General features: G+C 34.6%; 1 protein-coding gene across 2 annotated transcripts; it reads left to right on the top strand.

Moving 5' to 3' along the window:
• The first annotated feature begins 44 nt into the window (after positions 1-44).
• On the top strand, positions 45-24,580 carry AP3S1 (adaptor related protein complex 3 subunit sigma 1). 2 transcript variants are annotated; one of them, XM_087926931.1, is made up of 7 exons: positions 45-247; positions 2,389-2,480; positions 3,827-3,938; positions 12,432-12,503; positions 14,101-14,208; positions 17,958-17,999; positions 24,047-24,580. In XM_087926931.1, the coding sequence occupies exons 1-6, from the start codon at positions 179-181 to the stop codon at positions 17,991-17,993; spliced, it is 489 nt and encodes a 162-aa protein (XP_087783057.1). In that variant the 5' UTR covers positions 45-178; the 3' UTR covers positions 17,994-17,999; positions 24,047-24,580. The 2 variants fall into 2 exon arrangements, with proteins under 2 accessions (XP_087783057.1, XP_026575987.1); XM_026720202.2 differs by lacking the exon at positions 17,958-17,999.
• Positions 24,581-25,345: the final 765 nt, after the last annotated feature.

Genomic DNA, 25,345 nt, shown 5'->3' with positions numbered 1-25,345 from the left:
TCCTTAGAACGATCCTGTCTCTGACTCCGCCTTCGGTCGCTCGGGGCTTAGAGAGGGTGGGGACAGAGCGGAGCAGGGGAGGGGCTTCCTTCTGCCGTGTCGCGCGCCGCAAAGTGGGGTACGCGAACCCCCCCTCCTCGTGCCTCAGTTGGGGGGGTCGTCAACCGCCGCCCTCACCATGATTAAGGCGATCCTCATTTTCAACAACCATGGGAAGCCGCGCCTTTCCAAATTCTACCAGCGCTACGTGAGTGTCGGGAGGGGAAAGAGGCCGGCCTTGGATGGCTGAGGGGAAAAGGGCTGCGTTCGCACGACGCCTGGAAAACCATTAATTAGCCACCCGCTTTTAGGCGGTGGGTTTATCATTCGGGACGAGCCCAGGAAACGGGCTCCGTCCAAGTCGCCTGAAGGCGCGGATTGGGCTGGGAATGTCTCGACGCTGTAACGAGGAAGTCAGTGCTAAGCAGGCTGAAAAGCCTTCCCTCAAAAGCCTCCGTCTTGCGACCAGCGCAAGATTAAGGAACCCGATTCGGCTCTAGGAGGAAAGGACGGGAGGGGGCTTTTGGGCTAGATGTTTACGTGTGTAATAGCGCTACCCCCCCGTCGGATCCTTCAGGGTTTCTTATCTAGTGGCTTGTTCTTAACGGCTCTGCGCGAGAGACGGAGAAGATAACGGCGGGTCTCAGGTTGCACGAACTGCAGAAGCAGCAGCTGAGTTAAGAGCGGTTGTTTCTGATACGTGCAAGTGCCCGCATTTGAAGGGGAAAAATAAAGGACACACCTGAACGGGCAAATCTGAAGGAGGTTCAGGAAGCGTAAAGATATGGATTTGTGTTTATAACTTCGCTTTACGAAGGAAAATTAAAGAGCGAAGTCAAAACAGTAAAAAAAAAAAAAAGGAAATCTAACTAAAAAATTTTTAAAATAAATATATGACCGCTGTAGCAATCTGCTGTTTTCTAAACGTTTGGGGATTGCAGCTCCTGTTGTTCCCAGCCAGGTTGCTGTGCAACTTTGCCCACCTGGAGCTTCCAACCTCTCACCATTGGCCAAATGGGTTGGGAATGATACAGGTTGTAATCTGATTGCAACAACTTTGAAGCTTTTTTTTTTTTAAAGGTAAGGTAATAAACAGGAGAACCTGGCTGGATGCAATGAACTTCTCATGTTGCCTGAGAACTAAAGCTTTTTTTTCAAGTTGATGATATACAATGCTTAGCCAGCATTTGGATTGTTCAAGTTGGTCCTGCGCATTGTTATAAATTAAAAAGTTGAGTGTTTAGCTTGCTGCTATTAGGTACCTGATGGGAGAGAGAAAACAACAGCAAATGCATGTTTACCAAAGAGAAATGCAAAACTTTAAAGAGTTGCTTATTTTCTGTTAAAATTGATATAATGTGGCTTTGCCGATATATAGAAAAATGTACGTGTAACCAACTGTGGATAATATGTGTGAATGTTTTGTTATGTAAATATGCCAGTTCTGATTAGTAACATGGATATGCAATAAATCATGAATGTATGCTAGCTTCCTAAAGGAGTGGCTACATGTGAAAATATGTTTTTTAGGAATTAAGCAGGAGCATGGAGATAGAGCAAGGGTTTTCACAGTAGATCTTTATATGTTAAGCTTCTACACTGCCCTTCTTATCAAGTGACTCTGGAATGTTTACACAAAACTTTTATTACAACATCTTTACTTATTCTGGTTAAACTAGATATGCTATCAAAAGTGGCTTAGTGGCCACAAATTAAAAAATATGAAAAAGATTTATTATGGGGAGTATTAAATAGAATGATCAAGAACTTGGCATATCAGCTTAGATCTGTTCCAAAGGATTTACCCAACATTGGAACAAATCTGGATATTGAATAGAAAATCTGATTCACTAAGTTTATAAGATATAATTTTATATAATGTAGACATAAAATATTACATTTGAACTTTCCTCCAAATGCTCAGTACAGCATATATTTTCATCTGGAACAGCATTCCAAAGTGTTTAAAGTCCCACAATGAGTCAGTGAATTTTTTGAAGGTTTTAACATAAGTCTGTTTGGCTCTGGTCTGGCATTAACTGTGACAACACAACAGCTTTTCAGTGGCTATTTAAGCTCTTCCCAAGGCATTTTGCAAGGGTGAATAATGCCCCCTTGGGTTGAGTGTGCTTGTTTCTTTTTTATTCCTGTCTGATACTTGTCATCTTTTATTTTTGTCCCTTTCCTTTGCAAAGAAAATATTTTTACTTTTGAATCACCTAGCATCATTGGCAATAGGATGTTTACATTTTTAATACATATGTTTTTGTTATAAAAGTTGTAGTGTTATATATGATGACACAGGAATGCTTGTATTTGGAAACATCAACATATTTCCTTTATTTTCAGAGTGAAGATATACAACAACAGATTATCAGAGAAACATTCCATTTAGTATCAAAACGTGATGAAAATGTTTGTAATTTCTTAGAAGGAGGCTTGTAAGTATGATCAAATTAGAAGCTAGACTCATTGCAATATATACATGGTGTTGAGAGTTGGTCTAAAGTAGTAACATAAAATGAAACAGAAAACTAATCTATACCTAGCCTGATACTTTACCAAACCCTGTTCTGGAGATGTACAGTATAGACATAAAAAGATTGAGAGAAAGAAATAATGGAACCTGTACAACTAGAAACATGGCATTTGGGTTCTTTCACACTTTTCTGATATCATTAGCTGGAAGCAGAATCTGAACCTTAAGTCACAGGGATTGACATAGTTGAACTCCTTTATTGAAAAACATGTAAATGTTTGGTTAGACTATTATTATGTGATCTTAAATCCTCATTAGCACTCAATTTGCAGATTCAGTCTCTTAGTCATTCTAGATCTTGTCTAAGAACTTTCTATTTTTTTCATATTTTATTGTGTTGTAAACACGATATAATACCTTTGTTGAATAGCTGCCTTGTGCACAACTTTTGAATATTATTGATTGATTCTCCATATATTTGCATCTTTTTGTTCAACGAGATAGAAAATGATAACCTGCATGTGGTCTGCTACCCCAGCTCTCAGAGTTAGGTCTGACATTTAACAACAAACTACCAAATTGTGCCAGCACAACCCTTTCCTGCTTAAAAGGAACCCAACAGTTAAGTTTAAGCTAAGGCCGTGATGGTGAACCTATGGCACACATGCTAGAAGTGCATGCAGAGCTGGTCTTCGCACGCAGAGTGCCGGAAACTGGAAGAGCAGCTCCCCGGCATGCATGCACCCACCTGAAAGCTGGCCTTCCAGTTTCTGATGTTCCAGCTGATCTTCACGTGCGCATGCGTGCCAAAAACCAGATGGCTGACGTGTACATCAGCTTCCCGTTGTGTGCATGTACACTGGAGGAGCTGCTCTTCCAGTTTCCAGGGCTCCCGCACGTGTGTTCCAGGGAGCTACTCTTCCGTTTTTTGGCACTCCTGCGTGCATGCGCTCCCGTTTCAGCACTCGGTGCCGAAAGGGTTCACCAACACTGAGCTAAGGCATATTGTTTCTGTTTTACTTAAACCACCCCCACCAAAGATTTAATTATTGTTTCTCCCATGTGTTTAATGTATTTCTAAAAAACTTGCAGTCCCTGGCTGCAAAAAGATAATCAATCCCATTGTAAAACATGTCTTAGAAGATCTATCTACTAATATGTTTAAATGCTTTGAACATTAATGTGTTGCCTTTGACACCCTTCATTATTATTTTTGCAATAATTATGCGTCCTGTTTTTCTTTCTTAGCTACCAACCAAGACCATTGGAATGTTGTTAATTGCTCTTTGACACTGTATTCTGTTTTAGATTAATAGGTGGATCTGACAACAAATTGATATATCGCCATTATGCTACATTATATTTTGTTTTCTGCGTTGATTCTTCAGAAAGTGAACTTGGCATTTTAGACCTAATACAAGTAAGTCATCTATGAGAGGGCCACAATATTGTATTCCGTTGCTTTTGGTTTTTTTTTACTTGATAATGAAGGAGATTAGAAATTCTGAGAACTAGTATATTGCTAAAATAATACTGTAATTGGATTACAAACTGATCTCTTACTCATTGACTTTACATTTTCAAATTTCTCACTATTTTTATTTGAATATGTTCTCAATGCTAGGTATTAGTACAACTAGCAGGAAATTACTACAGTTGTAACATCCTAATACAAAGGTTAAGGAGCTGATGTAAGCTCTAAAACATCTTTTGGAATGTCATAAAAAAATCTTGGTCATACTTCTTTGTAATTGGAAAATGACATGATAAAATGAATATAAGGTAGATAATTTTAAGTTTGTAAAAGATTACAGGTAGTCCTCGATTTACAACCACAACTGAGCCCAAATTTTTGGTTGCTAAGCGAGACAAGTGAATTGTGTCCCATTTTACAATCTTTCTTGTCACAGTTCTTAAGCAAATTACTACAAATGTTAACTTAATATCATGATTGTTAAGTAAATCTGGCTTCACAGTTGACTTTGCTTGTCAGAAGGTCACAAAAAGTGATCATTTGACTCTGGGTCATTGCAACCCTTATACATATATGTCAGTTGCCAAGCGTCTGAATCATGTGAAGTATTAGTACCGCTTTATAAATCCTTAATAAGATCACACCTGGAATACTGCATCCAGTTTTGGGCACCATGTTGCAGAAAGATGTTGAGACTTTGGAAAAAGTGCAGAGAAGAGCAACTAAGATAATTACAAGCCTGGAAATAAAAACATTGGAAGAATGGTTGCAGTAATTGGGTATGGCTAGTCTAGAGAAAATAAGAACTAGGGGTGACATAATAGTATTCCAATATTTGAGGGGCTGCCACAAAGAAGAGGGGGTCGACTTATTTTCCCAAGCACCAGAAAGCAAGACAAGAAACGATGGAAATTAATCAAGGAGAGAAGCAACATGGAATTAAGGAGAAATTTCATAACAGGACAATTGACCAGTGGAACAGCTTGCCTTCAGAAGTTGTGGATCTCATTACTGGTAGTTTTTAAGAAAAGACTGGAGAGCCACCTAACTGAAATGATATAGGGTCTCCTGCTTGAGTAGCGGGTTGGGTTAGAAGACCTCCAATATCCCTTCCAGCTCTATTCTGATTGATCACATGACCATGGGGATGCTGCAACAGTCCTAAGTGGGGTAAACGATCATAAGTCATTTTCTTCAGTGCCATTGTAACTTGGGTTACTAAACGAAACATAGTATGTTGAGTATCTCTAGTTCTCCGTTATTTCAAAATGTATTGTATTTAATCATAATCCTTTGCTGTTGCAAAACAAAATTTACATTTTGTTTGTTTCACTTGCCTGCAAGTTCCCTATTCTCACATTGATATATAACCTAGTAAAGGAGTAGGTATCTGGGGGAAGGTAATGAAGGACAAAGCTGGAATTTTAAATCAGAAGCCTATAGGGAAGCTTTACAGCTTGCAGAGTAGCAGTTATTTATATCACTTCATTATGGGCCAGTTGTAGCTTCCAGGTGATTTTCAAGGGAAAGCTTGCATAGAATAAATTGCATCTCTGGGCATCTTTTCTGCTGTCTCATCTTCTGTAGCATATCTGAACAACAGGAAACACTCTGGGATTCATAAGCAGAGAAAAATCCACATAGGTGCAATTTACTTGAACTTACTTGCCGCCTTCCTCCAACTAGCAGCAAGGCCATGTAAAACCATCCATTAGAATTTCAGAAATAATTCTGCCTAGAATCCACAGAGTCCATCAAGTATGTGTGGTAAATTGATTGAATAGGTACTTCTTCCCAGGGTCTCCCACTTAGGCTTATGTGGGTAATACCTCTAATTATGCTATAATTATATATATAAGTGTGGGCTCATATGCTACCCCAGATAGCTTTAAATAAAACATGAAGTTTTATACAATTTTTTATATTGCTTACATAAAGAAGATATCTCAGACATTTTTCTCTGACTATACTTGGACCTCCTAACTTCTGTGAATTAAATAATTGCATATCTTTGTGTGTGTGTGTGTGTGTGTGTGTGTGTATATATATATATGTATATGTCTGTCTGTCTGTCTGTCTGTCTGTCTATCTATCTATCTATCTATCTATCTATCTATCTATCTATCTATCATCTATCTATTTATCTATCTATCTAGCTTTGTTTGGGTATTTTCCCATGTCATTATAGTTGTGCTTTTAAAGTTGTAGCAATGTTTCGGCAGAATCTCATCTGCCATCATCAGGCTTCTGATGATGCCTGATGATGGCAGATGAGATTCTGCCGAAACGTTGCTACAACTTTGAAAGCACAACTATAATAACGCGGGAAAATACCTGAACAAAACTGAATATCATACATATAAATACCTGCTATAGACACACAGCCAATACCTCAGCCATCATTAATCATCTGAAAATAAATTCTTGAAGAATGTTCCAAAGTGAGAATTTCCAGGTACAGTTGTGCTCTTAAGTTTACATACCCTGGCAGAATTTATGATTTCTTGGCTATTTTTCAGAGAATATGAATGATAACACAAAAACTTTTCTTTGACTCATGGTTAGTGGTTGGCTGAAGCCATTTATTATCAATCAACTGTGTTTACTCTTTTTAAAAGAAATTACCCAAATGACCCTGATCAAAGTTTACACACCCCAGTTCTTAATATGGTGTATTGCTCCCTTTAACATCAATGACAACTTGAAGTCTTTTGAGGTATGTGTGGATGAGGCTCTTTATCTTCTCAGATGGTAATATAGCTGTGCATTCTTCCTGGCAAAAAGCCTCCAGTTCCTGTAAATTCTTGGGCTGTCTTGCATGAACTTTACTTCTGAAATCTCCCCAGAGTGGCTCAATGATATTGAGGTCAGGAGACTGAGATGGCCACTCCAGAACCTTCACTTTATTCTGCTGTAGCCAATGACAGGTCAACTTGGCCTTGTGTTTAGGATCATTGTCATGTTGGAATGTCCAAGTACATCCCATTCGCAGCTTCTGGGCTGCAACTTTTCCTCCAGTATCTTTTGATAACATACTGCATTCATCTTGCCATCAACTCTGACCAAATTTCCTGTGCCTTTGTAGCTCACACATCCCCAAAACATCAGCGATCCACCTCCGTGTTTCACAGTAGGAATGATGTACTTTTCATCATAGGCCTTGTTGACTCCTCTCCAAATGTAGCATTTATGGTTGTGGCCAAAAAGCTCAATTTTGGTCTCATCACTCCAAATGACTTTGTGCCAGAAGGTTTGAGGCTTGTCTCTGTGCTGTTGGGTGTATTGTAAGTGGGATACTTTGTGGCATTTGTGTAGTAATGGCTTTTTTCTAGTGACTCGACCATGCAGCCCATCTTTCTTCCAGTGCCTCCTTATTGTGCATCTTGAAACAGCCACACCACGTGTTTTCAGAGTCCTGTATTTCACCTGAAGTTATTTGTGGGTTTTTCTTTGCATCCCGAACAATTTTCCTGGCAGATGTGGCTGAAATTTTAGTTGGTCTACCTGACCGTGGTTTGGTTTCAACAGAACCCCTAATTTCCCACCTCTTGATTAGTATTTGAACACTGCTTGATTGGCATTCTTAATTCCTTGGATACCTTTTTATATCCCTTTCCTATTTTATACAGTTTAACTGCCTTTTTCCGCAGATCCGTTGATAATTCTTTTGCTTTCCCCATGAATCAGAAGCCAGAAACTTCAGTGCAGCACTAGATGAAAGATGCAAGGGTCTGTCGGGAGTCCAGAAACTCATTGACCTTTTACACACACACACACACACACACACACACACACACACTACCAAAAAAACAGATCACACGTGAGGATGGTTACCTTTAATAGCCATTCAAACATCTTTGTGCCAACCTGTGTGCATGTTATCAGGCCAAAATCACCAGGGTATGTAAACCTTTGATCATGGTCATTTGGGTAGTTTTTGTTGTCATTATGATTTAAAAAGAGTAAACAAAGTTGACTGATAATAAATAGCTTCAGCCAACTACTAACCATGAGTGAAAGAAAAGGTTTTGTGTTATCATTCATATTCTCTGAAAAATGGCCAAGAAATCATAAATTCTGCCAGGGTATGTAAACTTATGAGCACAACTGTGTATAAACTTGTTAACTGTTGGTTTCAGAATAAAGCAGTAGAGGGAGCTAGGTGCTAACTTAGAGTCTAATTTTATTTACTTTTTTGATTGCGGTGATTTGAAAATGAATGTCCCTTGATTCACTGACAAACTACAAAGTGTATATTTTTAGTGGCTTCCATTCATGTTTGCAGTTATGTAGCTTTAATTTCCCTAATATCCTTGCCTTAGCTTTCCATCAGTCTTTCTATGTGCATTGTTGCTGTCTTTAAAAAGCTGTCTACGTAATACATTGTGATTTGTAGAATTAGAGTTTTTAACATACTTACTTGTACAGATGCTTGAATAGTCTTATTTTATCCTATTACAATAATACTTTTAGGGTGGCATAATGACTTAGTGTAACTTTTCTCATTAGTAAAAGCAACTATTTTGATATTAGGCTTACAAAGTTTGTAACATACTCACATCATTATAATATGATGTGTTTTACTCTAAATCGGCTCTTGTACCAGAAAGCAACAACTCAAACCCACAACACTGAGGTAATCCATTCTTACATGGTCAGAGGATTTTTTAAAAAAATTAGATCTGGTGGTTATCTAAGTGGAATCTATGCTTCCTGCCTCAAAGAAAGCTCATGTAACTCATTGCATAGGGTGGATAGGAGAAAGAAGTACAAACTTATGATGCTGAACCTGCTATATACAAAACTTGTTTATATACAGCAGCTGAAGGAATTATTTCATATTACTTCGTAGCTTTTTCTACAATTAAGATATTTATAAGAAGTTACTGGAGTCTTTTGTGGCATTTCCATTCAAGACTGTTGGGGAAAACATGACATGCACAGCTATTCTAAGGCCATCACAAAATACATGTTCCCAGAAATGTCTTTTGCAAATGCACACAGATACTCATAGGAGGATATCAAGACAACTGCTTCAAGCATCTGCTGCACAGCTTCAGGAAGCAGATCCAGAGCAAAGTATTTCCTCAAATGATTTTTATTTTTCTAAATTTTTTGGAAAACAGACCTGTGCAGCAATTTTGGTGCTGCTATTTGAGTTTAACAAGCAACAGAAAGCAGGATATTATTACAGCAAAATTAGAGATTTATGCAAGCATGATACTTACATTTCTCAGATTTCTAATTGAAAGAATTACCATACACTAAAATTAAAATTGTGGTATGTTGTGCATATTACAAATAGGATACTATTTCTGGTATTTAACAAATAGGTATCTTTACAGATAGTGGAAACCTGACTGTAGGATTTGATAAGCAAAGTTTGTACATGATGACATAAATTGGATGTCAAACTCAATTTCATTGAGGGCCACTTCAGGACTGTGGTTGACTTCAAGGGAGTGGGGACTGGTCTGGTCTGGCCAACTAGGTGGGTGTGGCCAGCCAGATGGGCATGGCAGTCTTAATGACACTCCCCAAACTGCTGGCATGTTTCCTCTTCACACTGGTAGACCGGGCCGAAGCCATGCTGGCCTGATCTTTCACCTTCTCAATGAGTAGACCAGGCCAAAGATATGCTGGCCTGATCTTTCCTCTTCACACTTGATAGACTGGGCTGAAGCCATGCTGGCCTGATCTTTCCTCTTCGCACTGGGTAGACTGGGCTGAAGCCACGCTGGCCCGATCTTTCCTCTTTGCATTGGATAGACTAGGACGGCCCCGCGGGGCAGATCTGACCACATCATGGGCTGCATCTGGCCCGCAAGTTTTGAGTTTGACACCCCTGACATAAATAATCAAAAAGATAAGTAGTCAAAAATCCACATGGGGGCTCATGTCCAGCAAACAAAAATGAGAGGTATTGATGTAAATGAATAATCTTGAGGTGAGCTAAGGAAATAAGCACTGGAGACAGGAACATAATGCTACAAATAACGTTTATTCTCAGCAACTATGCATTTGTTAAGGGCTATTATTGTTAAGGGCTACTATTCTAAACTCAGTAGGAGCTCTATATATTCCATTAGAAGAAATGTCTAGCACCACTGGACTTTTTAAACTTTTTTTTCCAATTCTGAATTTGCTTTCCTATCTGGCAAAAATATTTGTCTCATTAAGGGATTGAGAAATGTCAATCGTGGTCAAGGTGTCTGGGTTACAAATCCAAAATTCCAGGCCAAGTCTGAAGTCTTTGACAAACAAGTTGCCCTTCTCATTCTCTAACAAGGATTCATCTGCAGAAATCACTACAAATATTGTAAGCTGATTTTTAAAATATTGATTGATGAATAGGCTGTTTTACCATGAAAATTAGGTAAAATTAATGTTTTTTCAATCCTCTAGTACAGGAGTCTTCAAACCTGACAACTTTAAGACTTGTGGACTTCAACTCCCAGAATTCTTCTTCCAGTCATATTAGCCTAGGAATTCTGGGAGTTGAAGTCCACATGTCTTAAACTTGCCAAGCTTGAAGACCCTTGCTCTAGTACTACAAAAAAGAATTTGCAAGCCTTCATTTCTGTTTTAGATTGCACAAGAAAGCTGTGGCCATACTCAAACTATAGTTAAATTGAACAAGCCCAGATTGTCTAGCATATATATGTAATATAGAGAGAGGAAGTCAGAAATGTAATGCATACTGTACATCTTGTGAATTAGAAATGTGTGTTTGACTTTGCTACATGATGCAGAATGGAGATATAGAGTGATAGTATTTCTTTACAATGGGAAAAAAAAGTTGGATTAAAATTAAAATTGCTTCATATATGTCTGAATGGCAATAAGTAGTGATGCTTATAAGTACTACAACTAGAATGCTGTTTTTTTCTAACAATAACAAAGTAGTTTCTTTTTAGGTTGGTGAAGGTAAAAGTGAATGGAACCCAGAGACTTTCTTCAAAATAAAAATATGCCTGACACTGGTATTTTGTAGCCTGTTAGTTTCTACATTTTTAACTTGGAGCAATATTCAAAATTGGTCTTGTAGGTTGGTGAGTGCTGAAGGAAGAAGAATCACTAATTGCATTGGCAACCATAAATCCTTTTATGTAAACAAAGGGAATAACCTTGTTTCAAAACAAAATATGAGTTCAACTCTTAACAAACTCCATTCCTAAACAGATGGGTCAAATTTATGCCATAGCTGAAATAATGTCCACCATATTTTGCTGGGAAAGTTTCCAATCCAATTTTATGCTTATAGTTATAATAAGAGTTCCTAAGTATAGTTAGAAATGCTTGATATCAGGCTGTAATTAATTTTCTAGCCATATTGCTAATTAAAAAGTTAAGATAATGCTAGTCTGACCAAAAAAGCAACAACCTAATACAATAAGATTAGAAATGCACAGATGAAAAGTGAGCAAGCAAAGAACAGCTGGTGTTATCCTTGGCCAAATTGAAATGAAGTTGAAAGCAAACATCTGAGGGTTTTTTTTAGAATATATGTATATATACTGATACCATACATTCAGTATATGCCATATTTTTTACAGTGGCCTTTTTGGTACAAATTAAGTTTCTGATTTTATAAAAATATAAACCAGCTTTTTTTGGATGTTTGTAGCAGTAGGTTATTGCTCCTAAATGGCAGCAATAAAATGATGCTAATTGTCTACTACAAAATTATCCTATATAGATTAGTAGCCTAATTGTTATAGATCCAGTTGAAATTAATGTTAGTAGTAGACTAAAATGTTTTTAGGCAATAATTGAGGCCTTTTGCATTTTTAAAATAGGAATTAGAATGAAATACAGGAGGTTACATTTCTATGTAAGTGCTAGATCGTTATGTTAATGAAATTTGATCTCTTTACAGGTAGTCCTTCCTTAATGACCATTCGTGCAGCAATGTTCAAAGTTAAGACAGTGCTGAACAGAAGGGCTTATGACCAATTCTTGAAGTTGTAGCCATCACAGCATCCACACAGTCATGTGATTGCAATTCAGGCACTTGGCAACTTGTGTACAATTATGACAGTCACAATGTCTCACAGTCACATGATTGCTGTTTGCAAGCTTCACCATAGGCTTCTGACAAGCAAAGTCAATGGGAAAGCCAGCAGGGAGTTGCAAGTGATGATCACATGACATCGTGCTTAACCGCTACCAGGACTGCCATTATAAATTGGTGAGGTCGTGATTTTTTTCAGTTTACCACTATGTTGCTTTGAAACAAAACTGCCAGTCTGAATTGCAGTTAATAAACAAGGACTATCTGTAATATTTCTGAGACCTTCCAAGAGACAAGGCATATAGATATATTTGACTTCCTGAATTCTTTATAGTAAACAATACAGTACTTGATTTCCATGTTTGTTCTTAAAGTTGAGGATGAGTTGCTATTCATCTTTGACCCTTTATTTTTTTCCTTTACAGGTTTTTGTAGAAACTTTAGACAAGTGTTTTGAAAATGTCTGTGAACTGGATTTAATTTTCCATGTGGATAAGGTACTGTGGTGAAATTCGGTAATATAAAGTCACAATATTCTGACAAGAAACATTTGTTTCTGCCAGGTGTTTCTGCTTCTGTCAGATATCTTTTTTTCAAATTTCAATTATAGATATGGTAGTAATTTTTAGTTTACTGAAACATTAAATAACATTTGTGGCATTCTGTAGAATTTCTTTACAAAGAAGTATAAAATGATTACATACAATACATTCTAGTTATTAATAATGGAATCCTTGCATGCTCTATTTGAAATCAGCCTCTTGAATATTATATTCTAAATTCAAGATTCAGAAAACTATGCTGTAAATAAATCAAAAATAATGATTGTTCTTCCACATACAGTACTATATTTGGAATAGTATGTTGCTGTCTCTGTTTTCAACTAATTAGAATGTTGTGGTTTTCCTTTTATATTGAAATTTCTACAGTCAGCTATAATTTAACTGTGTCCAGGTGGATTATACAATTTAGATAACTAAAACTCTGTACCTATCCTGAAGATCTTTTCTGTTAACTCAGCACAGGCTTTCATAACCTTCGTAGTCTCCCAATATGTGGATTTTAATCCCAAAGTTTTTTAGCATTTGATTGTTGGGGAATTCTGAGAAGTCATGTCAAAAAATCACCCAGATTAGGACAGATTGGTTTAGTCATCCAAGGGAAAATAGTGGTATTCTTATGTCAGCTTGTACCTGTTTGTGAGAGCCGATTGTTAAAATTTTCAGGAATTTTGTAAATTACTTGAGAGTAGAGCTGAACTGTGACATTTAGTGCACCCGTCAGCTGCTTGGTGACAGCATGGCAATGACAGTGGAACTGGCAGAGCCATTTGTTACACATTTATCAGTATATTTCTAGGTGTCATCCCTGTCTTCTTTCATGAATAACTTTTATCAAGGCAACCATATTTCAGTATTATCTTAATAACTTGATGAAATCATAGCTAAAGCAATACATTATCCATAAGAAATTTTTTTTAAAAGTAGACCAAGTCAAAATAAAGTAATAAATTGGTCATACAATGTAGCAAGCCAGAAGCTTCTAACTATGGTTTTTATCTACCCCTACATAAACAAATGTTCCTTGAATTGCATCATTTTATTTTGCCTGTACTGGTCAAATGTTTAGCACATGGTATGAAAACTTGACAAACTTGAATATATTTTTTTAAAAAATCTATTTTACTTGATGTAGCAATCAGAAGTTTAGATTTCAATAAAATTCTTTTCATTAGATTTATATTCCACTTTTCTTCTAGGAATTCAAAGAGGTATGTATAATACTCCTCTATTCCCCCTACCTCTCACATCAGCAATCAACGAGGTAGGTTAGGTTGATTTCAAGTGGCTGTCCCCAAGTCATCCAATGATTTTTCATAGGCAAGTGTGGATATGAATTTGAATATTCTTGGTACTACACTGTACTTGTACGTCTGATGAAAGGAATGTGTATTTAATCTATTACAAATATTATATTGGAAAAGTTGATTTATGTTAAGATAATCATACTTTTAAAAAACATAATAAAATACAACTGTATTAGTGATGGATTGATATAATCTGTCAACCGTTGTTTATTGGGTGTTCTTTTTAGGTTCATAATATCCTGGCTGAAATGGTGATGGGTGGAATGGTTTTGGAGACCAACATGAATGAAATAGTCACCCAGATTGATGCTCAAAATAAACTGGAAAAATCTGAGGTAAGAATGAAAGATGGTAAAGCCAGTTGGAGCATGATCATACAGTTGCATGATCCAAAGTAGTCATCTACTTGTTAATACTTGGCTATTTTGATTGCTACAAATTAGCATTTAGAATGTGGCATGATAAAGCCTTTGTTGAATGTTTAAATAGCTGAACATTTCATTTTTATTCTATCAGATTCCCATTTGCATTTATTTATCTATAGAAATATTTCTGAGCTTCCTTCAGTCAAGGCTTTTGACTCTTAAAGCTTGTTTAAAATGATGAAACCATAATAACCATGATAATCATAGTGTAGATACATTTTTGTTGTGTACCACATTTTTGTTGTGCTGTACACAATTTGATATTAATGTTTTTAGATACATTTAATTAAAAGAATAAATGAGAAGCTAGCATGTTGTAAAACACCAACCATTTTCTTTGTTTGGAAATATGTTTTGTTTAATCTTCAGAAGCTAAAAAGTGTGGCAAAGAGCAGCCTAAAATATCTTAACTTCTGCTAAATTTAGTCTTAGAATAGTTCAGACCAGTGTTTTTCAAATTTGGCAACTTTAAGACCAGTGGACTTCAACTTCCACAATTCCCCAGCTCGCACTAGTTAGGGAATTCTGGGAGTTGAAGTTTACATCTTAAAGCCAAATCTGAAAAAGCTTTGACAGGTCACTTTTGAAAGTGCCCATAATATGTTCTCTATGTTCCAGATAAGCCTTCAGAGCAAAAAAAATGAGAAAACCCTATTTTAGAGTGCTTTGTTAAATGGTATATTATTAACAAATTAAAAATGTTAATAAGATGAGCATGTGCGTCTAAAAAAAATTGAACACACGATTAAAAACCTTAACTAATTCTAAAAATGATAAATGTTGTGTTATAGCATTACTTTCAATTTTTTGAAGAATAGTGCAATATAGAGCTAAGTAAAAACATTTGTTAAATAATCAATAAAACTACTGATTTTCTTTCCACAAAATGGACATATCAAAAGAACCATAACATCATAAACTCCTAATATCAAAGTAAATGAAACATTAAATAAATTTTCTATTCTTTTGCCTCTCAGTAACTTTATTTACTCTTTAGCAACCCTGTGGAGAGAAGCTTTCCATCTGCCCCAGAACTATGTTTCTCTTCCTGCTCTGTCATGGCTATTTGCTTGCAAAAGAAAACCTGCCAAGATTGCAGATATCTGAGTTTCAGTGACAAACACTTTTGGTTAAGCCTTATTTTCTAATTTGACCTAGTTTTACACCATATTTACCCAAAAGGAAGAAACTAGGCAGCGGTCTGCAAATAATCCAAGGGAATTGCTAGAACAGAGAGGCAGGAGATTGAGAAAAGCTGGTATCCACTGCTTTTGCCTATCTTCAGAAAAATGCAGAGTCCATGAATGTTTTCCATCTACAATGCCAGCTACTTAAACTAGTCAAGGTCAGCTTTAGGCAAGCTACTTTCTAATTGTGGTCTTGGAACATTTTTATTCTCTCCTGACTCTTGGTAAGGCAGGCATAATGGATGGTCTGAATTCTTTCTTCCTTTTATCTTGCTATGGCAACTCATCTCTAGTGGAGGGCAAGAGGATGAAACAGCTAGCATGCCTTCCCATATCTTGTGCAAAAATGTGGGTGGCGGGGAGGAGGAGATAAATGACAAAACAAACATGATGTCATCATCATACAAATGCTGCAACTTATGTACGTGCCCTGACATCAAGGATGGTTGTGCTATTTATCTGATGTCAGTGTGCGTAAATCATGATTGTGGCATTATCACAGTTTGCTGTGGAAGCTACTAAAAAGAAATTGAGTGTTACTGGATTTCATACTGATTTTTAAAAGTCCTGTTTTCCTGTTTGAGAGTAAATATTGGTTTGAGTTTCACTCCCTACAGAATAAGCATGCACAAGATTTGTGCTTGCTGAGCACAGTGCAAAATATCAGATGAGTTTTCTGTAAATTGTGTTTTTCTTTCTTTCCCTGGTTCAGCTGCTTTCCATTGCTTCCTCTACATTCTGTTTTGTCTTGCACTTTCGTTTATTTGCATTTCTGCTACTTTATTTGCTATTTCTGCTGGAAAGAAAGAAGGACATGTGTTATGTGTGAGAGAGAAAGCATATGCATATATATGCATATGCAGGTATCTATCAGTTTTATATACTGAAGGAGAGAGAGAAAGAGAAAAACAAATATATGTGTTATATGTAAATATTTAATGGGGCAGTAGGGAGGTAGACAATCTCCAGGATTAGTTTCAATTAGATTGACCCAGGGTTGACTTCCTTTTGGGTAAATTTGTAATATAGAAACAGATACATAAATATTGTGATATATAAATAGGTATGACATGTACAGTATTTTCTATCTCTTTATAATTAAAATATATATCATACATGCTACATATAAAAAAGGTATCCCAATTGATAAACTATTTTCAAGTAAATTTGCTTTGAAAATTCATAAAATCTCTATTCAACATTTGGTTGCATTTTTATCAGTATTTTTATTTGAGCAATTTTCTAGCTAAAGAGCTGTGCAGCACTGACTGAGAAGCACAGAAATTTGCATACCTATGCTATGAGGTTATATGCTGCGGCAAAAACTTAATAAAGGTATAATAAAATTGGAACCAGACTTGTCTAAATATACAGTAATTTCTTTGAGTGGTTCAAGAGATAAATGAGCTCTTCATTCTTTTTTGAAGTGCGGTTTTAGTAAATATAAATATGTTCCTATTTATTAAATTATGTTTTAAGGGATTAACCTGTTCCTAAGTTTTAAATAATGAAGTATTTCAGTTTAGTGGCCAGGTTAATCTTAATTTCTGTTGCCTCACTGAATGATTAATTGTTTTCTATGTATGCAAATAAAACTTGACAGGTACTTCACTACTTTTACTTTCTATCAGTGCTTATTACAGAGCAAAATAAATCAATAATGAAAAAAAGGCAATATAATATCTGAATGAAGTAAAAAAAAACCTTTAACACCTCCTTGGTATTTACTTTGGAGAAGATACTGTTGTTTTTGTGCCCTCTCCTAATCCTAATCTTTAGCCTTTGATCCAAAATACCCCTTCTGCTTGCACACTATGTATGCATGTTATTGATTCTTTCCCTATTCCACAACTGCACCGTATACTATCCTGAAGTGTAAGTGGAATGACTTTTTGGGATTGAGTTGAGCCCTGATAATATGCACAAAATAGTGCATGTGGGTCTTTGAAACCAAGTCATGACCCTATTATTTCTAGTTGATACTCAAATACCATTTTTTCAAATACATTCAATAGCAGTGTCACTTTTGCTGCACTTTTAGGCAGCTGGGCTTCACTTCATAATCTAGCTAATAATCCTAGATAATTTGTTCAGAGGGAATGGCCTTGCTTTAAAATAAATGGGTAGACAACTGTTTACAAAGAAATGAAGGTCTTGCTTTCCCAACATATGTCAACAGCAGAAGTATTTTTTGCTTCTCTTAACAAGGTAGTTTACTTGTCCATTTTTGATACCCTTTTTGCAAAAGAAAAATAAGCCAAATTAATAAAGCTTTAGACTTTAATAAAAGGGAAGATTTGGGATAAGGGTCAGGCACTATCAGTGACATGGAAGGTGTTCCCTGGAAGAACTGATATTCTTGTGTTTTTTTCTGTAGTCTTCAGCTGGGTGTGAATTTGGTCGTTTTAAGTCAGTCCTCATTTTTTCAAACCACCTGATCTTTTCTAGTTCTTTCCATTCTTCTCTTTACAGACCTTTATCTTTCAGTCTCCCAGACAGGACAGGTAGATACAGGTATTGCTAATTTTCAGAAAAAAATGTGCTGCTTTAAAATAAGGGAAAGCAAAATGATGTCAAAGGCAATTGATAAATTAGGCCAGACTCAAAAATTATGTGTTGATAAACTCATATTAGTCTTTGTAGCCCACTTTTTGTGCTGGTTTCCTTCATCTTTTATTGCTGTAGTGTATTTAATAGATTGCCATTAACTTCATATATTTTTACTTTTGTTTTCTCCTTCCATTAGTGTTCAGCTTTCGAATTTTTATCTTTCAAATATAATTTTATCATTTGTATGCCCTTATCATTAACAATTTAACATCTAATCAATTTGGTATAGATATGGTGTTTCCAATTGCTTGATTATAATCAGCTAGTCAGAAATCAGAAAGCTGTCATGTCCACTCTATTCTTCCATGCCTTTTGTTTCTTTCTAGAATATCCAGGCATCTGTCTTAACCATAATTATATATTATGTCTATAATTAGATTAATATCCGTTAGACTATATCTGTTCTTTAAAAAAAAATAAAGATGTGAAAATAAAATTTAAAGCTGATTTCAAATCCTGGATGAATAGAAGCTTTGGCTATCCTTTACTATAATTTTAATACCTTTGATATATCACTTAAAACTGAGGCCAGCCATTGAGAATTCATGTTCTAGAAGGGAAAAATTGTGGAAGTCCATCAAATGTTAGTCACCATCGATACTTTAATATTTATTTAGAACTGTTGATATTTCTAATCCTTACTGAGAATGCACATGTTAGGTGTTAAATTTTAAGATTAATCAGTTGTTAGACATAAATATTTTTGAAGAATTGAATATAATGGTCCCCTTGTTCAAATGAAAGACATCTAAATTCATTCTATGTATAAACATTCTATTTCTTTGCCCCATCCCTACCGCCACCACCTCTTTTCCAGGGACTCGCCCTAATAGGAGCAATTTATAAGGTTTTATAAGATTATAGCAAAAAAGATGTGGAGAATTAGATTATTTAAAAGGTAAAATCCTCAGTTTTCACAGGATGTTCTATGTTAGGGTTGGTGGTAAAAAAAAATTCTCCCAATTTTTAAAAGTACACAATAATGCTAGGGAATTTATAGCAGGTAATGGCTTTGAAGTGAATTTTGTATTTTTTAGCCATTACCATTAATGTGACAAAATGCAATTAGCATCCTTCAAGCCCTCTCAGTATCTGCTCCTATATAAACCTTTTATGTTGCATTACACATGTACACAATTCGATAGCTCCAATAATAATTGTATGTATCTAACTAGACAGCCATAGTAACAACTGTGGTTTAAATACTGTTTTTATATAAGCTCTTTTTCTCTTTGAGAACTTTTGTTAGAAAAATACAAATACTATTTAACAATGAATATTGTAAATTAGATATCCATTTTGAAAATCAAAATCTGAAGAAATTAAATACAAGAATAATATTTAAAAGAGAAAAACATTTTAGGGCTTTGAGAAATTAGTGACAATACATTTTGATTTGGTTAAGATTTACTATGGCTAGTTGTTCCTAAGGAAGTTTTATCACATTTGCTAACAAATGAGAGAATGCTGAAATAAGAAAGCATTTAAAGCTCAGTCCATGCTAATTGTCAGATATAATCTTAATCAGTAGCATATAAAATCCTAAAACAGTATAGTTATTTATATCACTCTTTGTAGGAAAATGTTATATATCATTTAATAGCTAAACATTTTTGTATAATTTTCTCCTATGATCATAAAAAAATCATATAACTAGGTATCTATTTTCAATTAAGGTTTGTATGCTTCACAATATCCCATGTTCATGCTAAAAGTGCCCAAAATTAAAATACACTTTTAGATCCTCCAATAAATAAAGTATAGTTAAGAGTGTTCCAACCAGTCCATTTTTTATTCTGTAAATATATTCTTCAAGATAAGAGTTCTTTCTTTATTTTTATGTAATATTGCTCTTTTATTTTTTTGCTTATATGCATTCTGTTTTTATTTTTGGGTCTGGCAACTTAAAAGGAGATAAATCAAATTTTTTAAAAAATTCATGTCCATCCATTACTATCGCTGTGATCCAAGTGCTTGAAATTTTTAAGAGTATGTGTAAGTGTTCTATCTGTTTGGCATTTTGATATACTTGCAGACTTCATTTTGTTTTTTCTCTAATTCTGTTCATTTATTTAACCTCATGAGAAGAGAACATAATCATACTTTTATATTCTGTACTGCATCCTTCCATCTTATTCATAACCCTGCTGCTTTGAATCATACTTGTTCTGGGAAGAAGGGTTGATAGAAAACATGAACAGTTATAATATCTATTATAAAATATGTTGGAGAAATGAATTTAAAAAATAGTGCATATAAAAGGATCTGCCTTTTTTAACAAGCACAAACACTTGGGAGGTTGATCTATCCATTTATCTTGTAAAAAAAACTTGGAATAGAGTTGTTACAATTCTGTCATTTGGAGGATAATTATGATTTAAGCAAACAATAAAGCTAAGCACTTATGTGTCAATGTAATGTGCTGTATAAAAAAGAAATACAATATACAACTTCCATATTACTAAATAGTGTCCTGAAAAGAATCTGAAATATGCTTTGCATTGCTAAATGTCAGTTTTTGTAATTAGAAAGACTTTCCTACATGTGTTACTGGGTTAAATGTATTATTACTAGTGCTGCCTTTTTAACATGGAAGAGTGCTCAGTCTGTAATTTGTGATTACAAGCATCACTGAAGGCAACTTGTTATAGTTTTGATTCAGACAAATATCAGTAAAAGTCAGAGAGACAAGAGGTGACTTTCCCAGCTCTCATTTCATAATTAAGCTCTGAAAAGACACACTTTTGACGCCTGGGGGAATCTTCCTGTTTGATTGGGTGAGAGATCATGCTGATGATTGATTAGCTAAATAAATGGAAGAATCTTGCCAAAACTAAGAGGCTACCATCTGTGAACGTTTTCAAAGAATAGGAAAGGAAATCAGTCACCCCTTGTCCATGCCCTTACTGGGAATATTGTTATAGAATCAACCCTATGTCTTTCAGTTACCATTGAATTTTGAAGTACAAATCAAACTTTTGTGGTTATTTAAGTTGAGATTACAAAGCAGCTGGGCAAATGTCATTTGATTAGTTGTAATTTTAGCTATATATAAATTCACACTGTATTTCTAATACCATGTGGGCATGCTGGAACATTTGTGCTCATAATGAGATTATCAGCAATGCCTTAGGTTTAAGATTCAGATTGGTTTTTACTTATTGGGTAATTAGAATCACAAAAATGTGCCCATGAGAAACTTGTTTATGATGTAATTTGTGAAACTCCACAGAATATTTTATAACTTTTCTAATGCATGTAAGAAAATGACTAAATGATGCATTCAAGTTCAACTGCTAAGATGAGGAATGTTGAATCCCTTTGTCAATTGCTATAACTTTTTGTCTTTCTTTCTAGCTCTCAAAATAGAACTTAGCTAGAAAGGGAGTCAATAATCATGAGCTGGGTGATGGAAGAAGATTGGTTTTTTTAAATGTTATATTCCTCATCTCTTTTATTTCTTTCCATGTTAATTGGATGGGCCCATGAAAAGAAATGCATGTGTAACACAGTTGCCTATAGCTATGCATCATTGGTAGATTTTTTTGCTTACTGTAATTATAACTCCAGAACAGTTCACTATGTCTTAGAAGTATAGTGTGATTTTTAGTTCATACTTTAATTTGTGGTGGTGGATAAAGGCAGCTGTCAGTTCAGTGAACTAAAATTGAAGTGGTTTGCCCCATTTATAGTAATACCTACCTACCGAATTCTTGCCATGGAAATCCTATTTAATGTTGTCTATCAATATCTTTAATATCTGACAGGAATCCTAGTTCATAGGAACTATTTCTAAATATGTTTTATTTAAGTAGATATAGATGCACACATTTTCCTTGCTTAAAGAAAGTATGTGCCAGAATGAGTGTAAACTATTTTTCCTTTAAAAAAAAAACAAAATAGTTCTCTGGTATTTGGAAATGCACCAAGAGAAACAAAATGTTTAAATAATCTTTATAAAACAATGTTATTTTGCACTGTGGAGGAATATCAAATTGTTTTAGGTCTACTTTAAAAAACAAAACAGTTCTCTGGTATTTGGAAACGCACTAAGAGAAACAAAATGTTCAAAGAATCTTTACAAACAATGTTATTTTGCACTGTGAAGGAATATCAAATTGTTTTAGGTCTACTAAAACTATTAAAAATGGGATGGATATTAAAGGGAAATATTTGTATGCTTGACACTGGTGAGCTTTTCACTTGCTTGCAAAAATACAAAATTGGAAGTTCCAGCTGTTGAAAAAGCAGATATTGCATTTTCCTGGGAAAACAAGGCAATTATGTTTTTCTACACAAGATTATGTTAACCTCTATTTAAATGTATTGCTCAATAATCCTGTTTATTAATTTTGCAAATACTGTTAAGATTAAATATTCTTGACCAAACTGAACTTTTAGAGAAAAAAATTAATGGCAGCTAATGAAAAATTCTGAATTAATGGCCCAAATCCTAGGAATATTTAATTGAACTTGGCATGTCTTATATTCATGCAAACATGGTTATAACAATGTTATGATCTGTTAGCATTTCATTTTTTTTCTTCATAAAAAGAAAAGATTGATCTAAAATAAATTTAGATTACTTATATTTAAAGTAAGTAAATGCTGTGAAATGAAATAATCAGATGCATAGATAGATAGAAGTCATATGCAAGTGTGATATATATTGTAAATTAAATTTTTTGCCAGGGAGCATTTATTTAAAAAATGGTAGTGAAATATATTAGCAAGTATTAATCATAGAAAACAAACAGTAGTGCTTTTTTCTAGAAAGCCCTAACTAAAGCTGCTTTTGGAGTCTAAGAAAGATTTTCTATGTGTCGGAATGTCAAAGTTCCAAGCAAATATAGAAAGGCTTAATGTCATAAAAGACATGAATTGTGAGTACTTTACTATTCATATAAGTTAGTCCAGGGCATGTAATGTCTCAATATTAAAATACCTTATAATTATCTCAATATTGTAAAAATATGTATAAATATAGTCAGATGGTATTTGGAAATTCAAATTATTAAACATCTTTGGAAAGTTTCATTTATTTTGTTTTAGTATGTATTCAATTTTGAAGTGTTCTCTTGCAAATATTTGAGGAATTCTGATAACAGTTTACGACAGCTTTATACTATAGCATTACTATTTTTATATTACCTCTTACAGTAAAACAAAGGCTTAAAGCCTAAGTATTAGATGAAATAATAAAATGAATTTGAACTGAAACAACATCCTTTAAAATTAATCGTACTTTATGTAGAAAATAATTTTATTTTCCTGCATGGGGAAAAATGACCTAATTTTGATTGTGGTTCTAGTAAGGTTTTGTTCAGGAATAATTTGCTATACATATCTGCAGTTTGCAAAGGATAGCACCATGTGTGAGGGATTTCATTAGATCGTGGTTTAGCATCCATACTTCTAAACATACTTAGAACAGATTTAGATCAAATTAGTGGGTTTTTTTGAACCTTGAAGCTAAACACCCAGCTGGTTAAAATCATGTGAAAATTTATTTTTGTATAATGTTGAAAATTTGATTAAAATCTAATATTGTAAGAATGTTATCAATACTGAAGTAATTATCAATTTTACCATTTGCAAGGATTAGAAAACTGGCCCAAGTTATTTACTGTATATGGTGCAATACCTAGAAACAGTAAAAATCAAAGCTAGCATGAGCTTTAATGTTAATTAACCTCAAACTGATTATTTTACAGACATGTTAATTTTTCATTGTTGCCATTGCACATATTAACCATATTTTAGATTTTGTGTGAACTGCTTCCACTTCCCCTTTCCAGATGACTATTTCAGAATTTTCCATTTCATTCCAATCCAAAATATCACCTGGTTTTTCTAATATTTAATATTCGTGTCTTTATAATTTATTGTAATGCTTCAGTGTTAATTGTAATGGACACCATCTTAGTGGTATCTTTTTCTTCTGTATACAGGCTGGTTTAGCAGGAGCCCCAGCCCGGGCTGTGTCAGCTGTAAAGAATATGAATCTTCCTGAGATCCCAAGAAATATTAATATTGGTGACATCAGTATAAAAGTGCCAAACTTGCCCTCTTTTAAATAATTTGTGCACTCCAGGTAAAAAATGAAAAATTGCTAGCTGCTCACAAATGTTTACCAAACCAATGTTTTGTTAATTGAATAAAAGATCAGCATACTCCATAGAAATCTTCTGTAGTAAAACTGTGAAATTGTGTTTTGCTTAGCAAATTTAAAAGAAGTGGTTCTTTTGTGAATTCTAAATAATACTTCAATGTCCTTTTAAAGCATATCAAATCTAAAATATATAATTTTCTGGAAAGGAATTCAAAATATTTATTTTCTTTGTATAACCTCTTTTTGTATAGACTAAACTATACTGTAACTAGTACAACAATCCTAATCATATTTCTTCATCTGATGTGTTGCATGACATTCAACTGTATTTTCTCTTGCTTTTTGAATAAATTATCATGAACTCTATTGGAAATATTTGTTTAAAATCTAACAAGTATTAATACGAATGATTTTTGTCTTAACCAAAATGATATTTTTGTTAAGTACGTTTTATATAAGGTTAACCAGGATTCTCCATTGGGGAGAGGCAGAATTTTGCAGCTCTTTCAACATAAATGTGTGTATTTCATATAACATTTTGCTTTGAATATGGAAAGTAGCAAAGAATTGTGCAAGGTGAGGGGGGGTCTTGGTAGTTATTATGCCTGTGTCTTCACTGTTTCCTTTTTTCACATGTAGCTTAATTCTCTTCCTCCTCATGATCTAATGTTTTCTGAATAAGAAGATGATGAAATCTAGAACAACTTTCAAATATCTGTTTTTCTTTTCTACATCCATATTCTATCCAAAATGATTCCTCTCTCTTACTCTAGTCTCTTCAGTTTCTTCATATGCTCCCTGTCCTCTGGCTTCTACAATTTTGTTTTTGTCAGGATTCATCCACAAACGTACCCCTTTTGAACATGACTGTTCGTTATACTCCCCTTTGTATTCATACTTCTCTTGATGGTAGACATCTCAGTTGTATTCTTGGCTTCTTTTATGATTGAATCTCATCATGTCATTTACCACCCTTTATTTTATTTGGTCAAGAGTTTTAAAAAGTTGAATATTATTTCCGCTTTAATAAATTAAACTTAAGGACCAGATCAGGATGAATTTTAGCCAGTTATAGTGTGCTAAAAAATTTCTGCAACTACAAATCTGCAAGATAGAACATTTTCAAGGTAGTTTTTTT

This window comes from Pseudonaja textilis, chromosome 2 (assembly GCF_049901715.1).
Source record: "Pseudonaja textilis isolate UNSWEBS1 chromosome 2, rPseTex1.2, whole genome shotgun sequence".
Lineage (NCBI taxonomy): Eukaryota > Metazoa > Chordata > Lepidosauria > Squamata > Elapidae > Pseudonaja > Pseudonaja textilis.
The sequence above is the reverse complement of the archived record's forward strand: the minus strand, read 5'-3'. Positions and strand labels throughout refer to the sequence as shown.